Source organism: Ochlerotatus camptorhynchus, unplaced genomic scaffold, assembly GCF_037179485.1.
Source record: "Ochlerotatus camptorhynchus isolate MF236.1 unplaced genomic scaffold, CSIRO-AGI_Acam_v1.1 ptg000361l, whole genome shotgun sequence".
NCBI lineage: Eukaryota > Metazoa > Arthropoda > Insecta > Diptera > Culicidae > Ochlerotatus > Ochlerotatus camptorhynchus.
In genome coordinates, this window is record NW_027040849.1 from 835,509 (window position 1) to 842,674 (window position 7,166).

Sequence of the window (7,166 nt, forward strand, 5' to 3'; positions counted from 1 at the left end):
CAACGTTTAGTTCTAACGTTTTTTACATCTGAAAACATCCAAAAACGTTTGGTTCTAATGTCAATAGATTGAAATTTTTGACGTCAGACCGACATTAGAATGGCAAAATTTTGTTCCAAAATTTCTGATGTATACACCATGTTACGTTGCTTAAATACAACTAAATCATAATGTTTTCTAATGTTTGACATCAGGCATACATTTGATTTCGATGCTGATGTAGACATCAAAATCAAACGTTGGGCTAATGTAAATTTCTATTCGGGGAAGAGGTGACAATTGGCTTCTTCCTCTTTTATTTCTATCTCTATCTTTATCCTAAGAGGAAAAGGTGACAATACTCTTTAATTTATATCTCTATCTCTATCTTTATCTATGTCTATCTCTATCTTACGCACATCAAATCAGCCAATCACGAGCTGGTTCACGTTTGACAGAAAAGTGGTTCATTCATGGTTCCCGTATTGTCACCTCTTCTCTTAGTCTTTATCTATCTCTATCTCTATCTTACGCACATGACATCGACCAATCAGGAGCTGGATCACGTTTAACCCTTAAATGCATAGTGTTGCCGTTTGGCAACATACCTACTTTTGTCAATAAACATGATAAAGTAACTTTTTTTTTGATCGTTTTTACATTACAACGAAAGTTTATACATTAGCCGACAACTACGGTAGGATGAAGTTACACAGGTAACGGTTAATTTTGACATATCATGCATTTTCCATTCATTTGCCGGAAGTTTTCCGTCGCATCGATTCATTGAGAATATTTATTGGGTTTTTGTGCATAATACGTATAATTATTTGCTGAAAAAAATCGTGACTGTGTTGCAATACGTGTAAGTAACTGACGTGTTATTTCAGAACGCTATTTTACTATCCGTACTTTACAATATTCAGCAAAACTTATATGTTGCCAAACGGCAACACTATGCGTATACCACTTCTATTTATGTGTTGTGTATGGCAAAAATTCGCATGCAAAATAAACTTAGTACATATTTTTTTCAGAATGAATAATAGAATATTCAGAGAAAAGGATATCGAAACATATCTAGCGTCACTGCAGGATGGTTTCATATCGGAGGATGAGGCAGATTTCACGGATGTCAACGAATTTGATTATTACCTTCACAGTGATGACTTGATACGTGATTTGGAGGGAACATCTGACTCGGACGATGAAGAACCTAACAGATTTTTCCGGAATCCGGGAAAAAACGATTCACCGAACGTCAATCCTGAACGACCAGCAGTAGTCAATAAGCCAGGAACCCGTGACTGGATATGGAAAAAGGATAAACTGATTTATGACGATGATCGGGTAAAATTTACCGGAAACGTCAAACCCTACGAAAGTACAACAGCAATGCAGACACCGTTTCAATTCTTCTCACTGTTTATGACGGATGATATTTTGGTAAAAATAGTGGAGGAGACGAATTTGTATATTGTTCAAAGGGGAATTTCACACTGCCAACCGGTCACGTTATCGGAAATTCGAAAGTTTTTTGGTATTCTTATCTTCATGTCTGTTTACCATTACCCGAATGTGAGATCTTATTGGTCAAAATATGGTTTTGCAACGATAATGGAGTCAATGACCCTAAATCGGTTCGAAAGAATTCGTTCCGTAATTCATTTCAATGATAATGATCTCCACAAACCTGTTGGTCATCCCATTCATGACCGCCTCCACAAAATTAGACCTATAATAGATTATATGAACAATACTTTTGCTTCCGTCACGCCTTTCGAGCAAAGATTGTCTCTTGATGAGCAAATGTGTGCTACCAAAGTTGGCCACTTCATGAAGCAATACTTGCCAAACAAGCCTCATAAGTGGGGCTTTAAGCTGTATGTGTTATGCTCCTTGAGTGGCTACACACTTAAAATTTTTCGCCGAGATTCCAACAGCCGAATAATTCTGCAATTTATTTTGCTGACATTCAGTCAAACAATTGCCGAGACTCAGCTAACAAATAACATTTTGCTGAGATATCAGCTAACAAACATATATTTTGCAGTGATATCAGCAAAAGTAAATGCCGAAGTAATCGGCTGTTGGAGATTTTGCCGAGCTAGATTAAGTGTGTACGCTTACAGGTTTGAAATATATAGCGGAAAAAAAGAGCATGTAAGATTTTCGGAGGAGCCTGATCTCGGATTAGTGGGAAAAACAGTAGTTCGTTTATGTCGACCACTTCCCAGGAATGTAAACCATATACTGTACTTCGACAATTATTACACAACCCTACCATTGCTTCATTATTTGTCTACTCAAGGTATTCATGCATTGGGAACCATTCAAAGAAATCGGCTAGGCAAACATTGCAATCTTCCTACACAAAAAGATTTCATGAAGCCGTCTGTAACACGTGGAACTTATGAAGAACAACTTACCGACTATGAAGGTGTGGCTATTAGTGTAACATGTTGGAAAGATAGCAAACTCGTGACACTAGCTTCCACGTATGTTGGTGCTGAACCTGTGGATACCATCAGAAGATTTGATAAGAAGGATAAAAAGCAGATCACAATTGTTTGTCCGAAAATCATCAAAGAGTATAACGCTCATATGGGTGGGGTGGATCTCATGGACAGTTTTCTTGGCAGGTACAAGATTAGAGTCAAAAGTAGAAAATGGTACATTCGACTTTTTTACCATATGTTGGATATGACTGTAATCAATTCGTGGGTGCTATACAAAAAATCTAACGAAGACAAAGAGCCAAAACTGCTGAATTTGGCTGACTTCAGAACAGACCTGGCTGATTCATTGTGTAGATATGGCACAAGTAGTGCCAATAAAAGAGGCAGACCAACAAATAATATAGAAAAAAATTTAAGGACAAAAAAATTTCGCGGTCCGATGAGTTACGTTCCTTCGCAGGACGTTCGTACCGATGGAAGTGATCACTATGAACAACGATGTGATAAGAAAACAAGATGTAAATTGCCAGGATGTAAAGGGTTTTCTTGCATACAATGTACCAAATGTAAAGTTACACTTTGTCACACTAACAAAAGAAACTGTTTTCACACATTTCATACATAAAGATAGTGTGTTGCCAAATGGCAACAATATGCGTTTGACGTTAGGCAGTGAGAACATTATTTAATCGTCTAACGCATATTGTTGCCATTTGGCAACATACCTTGATTTTGCAAAAATAAAGTATCAAATCACATTTTAAAAGTTTTGTATCACTTGTTCAGTAATATTAAGCCCAATTTCTATAACTAGAATTTTTTTCACCGCAAAATAAAAAATCATGCATTTAAGGGTTAACAGAAAAGTGGTTCATTTTCGCCCCCGTATTGTCACCTCTTCTCTTAGGTATAATGTAGCCAAACGAACTGTCAGTTAGTGTAGCCAAACGAGCATGACGTCATCATGGTGTTGTTTGAGGGAGAAGTATTGTAATATTATGAGCACAAAACGCTTTCCACACTCCACATTCCGATTTATTTCGCGGACAACGGAAGAAGGAAAGAAAAAGCAACCTTAATAAACAAATACCATAAACGAATTGTATCTCGAATGGGTAAACCGTAAACTATCCCACAAATGGTTTGGATTATATGTTGATTATACTCCGTACACGTCGTTAAGCTCTCTCTTATGGTTACACTGGAGTCGCTTTTTACGCGGTTTTTTTTGTACACGGTTTTTTTTTACGCGGTTAGTGCCGCTGAGTCGCAATTTACGCGGTACGTTTTTAACGATTTCTCGACAATGATACGACCTATCGAGTTGATTCCAATCACATTATCCGTTTCAAACTATAGGTAATCGAATGGCATACTTTAAAAAAATCACAATTTTTGGTGTAAATACAGATTTTTTTTTAAATATGTCTTTATGGGCTATAGTAACGAATGGCATCAACATCCGATTTATAAAAAAAATATTTAAGCATGGGAAAAATCAAAATCTCGGAAGTTTTTTTTTACGCGGCACGTATCCTCCGCGTAAAAAGCGACTCCAGTGTATTTTTATTAGGGAAACCCTGGGAAACCATTCCTCGATTAATTGTTGCAAAGATTTGCTTTGCACTTCATTTTGAACTTTTACGCACGAAACAAAACAAAACTGCACAACGAAGAGCTCTATGATGGCATGAATTTTTTTCACGGATGCCACACGGATCACATTTATTTTTCGGTTGCCAAAACAACTTTTTGTGCATCCGGTTATCTATGGAATCTATAGTATCTGTAGTAAATACCTGTAAATACTATAGCTCTGTTTTTTACTCGCACATATATAACCCCGTGTGTAAACTTTAAAATCTTTTGAATCTTTTTTATTTGAAACAATTGCATGCCTAGTAAATAAACGAACTACCTAGGTAAAAAAAATAAATAAATCAGTTTACAAGCTGGCTGCCCCATGATATTTATTCGGAAAGGCACTTTGAAATAATTAACAACACATAAGTGGTAGGTAGTATACTGTCCATACAAGCATATCTGTCCCATAAGGAAAAACAGTAAGCCGAGAAAAACACTGTTGAAAATGTATGTCTCCAAATGGTCTTATGGATTGGAAAACCTAGTTTTGAATTTTTTCAAGTTATTTTCTGAACAAAATATGTAACTTTTAGTGCACAAGTAAAATGACGGTAATTTACAATCGATTCTAATGGAACTCACAACAAAATCCATATGGGACTGTTATGCTTTTATGGGCAGTATATCTGCTTCTACAAAATTTGGTAGCCTTAACACATTTACGTTACGTTATGCAGCAAAACCAACTTCCAGTTTGCGCAGGTAATCCTTGCGGCATTGCATATCGTCACATGGGCGATTATATGGTAACCAAACCGGTTCTCCAACAAAGTAACGCTTGGCCCGAATGTAGTTCTAAAACAAATACAGGAAATAATGTAGCAAATCTAAAAATTGTATTCACATTACAACGCTACCTTAACATCCAACGTGAACCTATGATAAATACCCGCTGGGATAACAATCATATCACCAGCAACAACTTCAACTCGAATCCAAAGGTCATCTTTACCACTGGAACAGTAAGAAAGAAATTATCTCTACTAATGTCATCACCTACCTCACGAGTAACCTACTTGCGAACGTCGAAGTATCCCGAACCATCAATAACGAAACGGATCTCTTCGTCCGTATGCAGGTGCTCGGTAAAGAAGTTTTTTAGTTTGTTTTCGTAATCCGGTAGACATTCTTTGGAACAGGTAATCTCATCCTCATAACTGTAGCCTCGGGCCTTGCGAATCTTTTCCAATACTCCATCGGAGTCATAGGTCGGCACATTAATCTAGAGAATTACGTTTGCGTGAACCAGACATTAGAATTCATCGCCTATGAATATAACGATTGCTTACCTTAAAGTACTCAACTCCAGTGCTTTTGAAGAGCTCTTCTAGTGTCAAGTATTCCGGGGGATTTAGGTGATGTTCCAACCGCTGATCGGTGGTTTCGTTGTCCATAAACCAAGCCCGCACCATTGTAGAACAATTTCCGAATAGCTTCCGTATCAGCTACCAACTGAGATTATAGAATGGAGCAGAATGTTCGGAACGATCTTTATCAACCAACACACGCACTATGAAGTTACAGCGAATGCCATAGGGGAACAGGGGCAAGAAGGTCACCCGAGGCAAGAGTGCCATCCTCAATATATTTTGAAAATGAAATCATTTCAATCCTATCCCACGATGAACCTATGCACGGTATTTCTATGAAACATTCTAAAAAGTTCTGTCCGAATAGAAGTCGAAAAAAAATGCGAAAAATCATTTTGTGTTGATGCATTGAAAAGCTAGTTTTTTATAAGAAAAAGGCATCATAAATTAAGGTTTTCGACATTTCTATTTTATTTTTTTCACAATTTCTGCATTTAGACGTCACTATTGATGGTTGATTCTTGATTGAAACATTAGTAACAATAAATTATTAAATATTTTCTTTAATTAATCAAAAATTATATTCCTAAAAATAAACTTTATACGGGGCAAGAGTGCCACCCCTACATTTATGTATTAAATTGTACAAAACTGTTCAGAAATTAGCACAATTGGGCATTTATATTTCCAATATGCATTGTTTTCAAACTGTATAAAATAGTATCAAAAATAGTTTCCATTTGAATTCTTTGACGCACATGGTTTATTTTATATATTTTTGATAAAAAAAAATACCAATATTTTAGTGGAAGAAACAATACAAGCAGTTGCTGTCATACTTAAGAATAGTAATTTGTTGTTTAGAAATGAACATATTTATCATTTTCACATAATTTTAGACATATTGTCTTTTTGCCCCATAAGAGTGGCTCTCCTATAAATATTCACGGAATCGCATATTAAAACGCGCTATCGTTAGGGTGACCTTCTTGCCCCTAGTTCCCCTATATACCGACAAGTTGATTGTTGCTGTGACCTGATGCTGTGACGAATGATAATATTAACCTACCTACACAGTAACCGCAAAATACCCAATAATGACTGCAAAGCAAGCATTTTCGATGGAAACTGGGACTATCCATTAACTGTAGTAAGTAGCTAGTATTCATTTATTAGAAACAATGACTATAAATGGGTAATATATTTACATATCTAATGGGTGTCCCAGTCTCCCTCGAAAATGCTTATTTTGTAGTCAATATCTAGTCTTTTTTAGTCATTATTGGGTATTTTGCAGTTACCGTGTATACAACTACATACACAACTGGTAGGGTAGCCGCTCCTATAGTTGCGGTAGGTTAGAAGTGTTATACCTTGTACTGACATATGCCTTGTTCAGACTACAGAGTTATAACAATCAATACGAAACTAACGATTTTAAATTGGCTCACCACTTTAGTAGCCTATTGGTCCCAAGCAAAGGATTAATGTACCCTATTCTAGTTGAAATTCTATTACTACACTATGTTTGTTTTGATTCGCTATGAAAGTTTGACAGATAACATCAGGGGTGTGTGGATTCATGCAGAACATGCAGGGGTGAGTGAAATAGCTTGGGACTGCTTGGGACCGTTGTTCTGGTACTGAGTGAGCCAAAAATAATAATGATTTTCTTCGGGACCCAGTGGTGTTAGAGTTACCTCTATGGTACAACGGTACTGCTTTGTATGTCTGTCAATGGGTTCCTATAGTTGCTTATGGAGTATTTTATAGT

At 36.6% G+C, this 7,166-nt stretch overlaps 1 protein-coding gene across 1 annotated transcript; it reads right to left on the minus strand.

Moving 5' to 3' along the window:
* Positions 1–4,380: 4,380 nt before the first annotated feature.
* Adi1 (acireductone dioxygenase 1) lies at positions 4,381–5,566 on the minus strand. The gene is made up of 4 exons (XM_065232003.1): positions 5,372–5,566; positions 5,099–5,304; positions 4,940–5,036; positions 4,381–4,877 (listed from the first exon to the last, which is right to left on the minus strand). The coding sequence occupies exons 1-4, from the start codon at positions 5,492–5,494 to the stop codon at positions 4,752–4,754; spliced, it is 552 nt and encodes a 183-aa protein (XP_065088075.1). The 5' UTR covers positions 5,495–5,566; the 3' UTR covers positions 4,381–4,751.
* Between the last annotated feature and the right edge of the window lie 1,600 nt (positions 5,567–7,166).

Coding starts and splice junctions, on each gene's coding strand:
- Adi1 (XM_065232003.1), bottom strand. CDS start 5,494: ATGGTGCGGGCTTGGTTTATGGACAACGAAACCACCGATCAGCGGTTG. Junction 5,305..5,371: donor CTGGAGTTGAGTACTTTAAG/GTAAGCAATCGT, acceptor GTAATTCTCTAG/ATTAATGTGCCGACCTATGA. Junction 5,037..5,098: donor GGATACTTCGACGTTCGCAA/GTAGGTTACTCG, acceptor TTACTGTTCCAG/TGGTAAAGATGACCTTTGGA.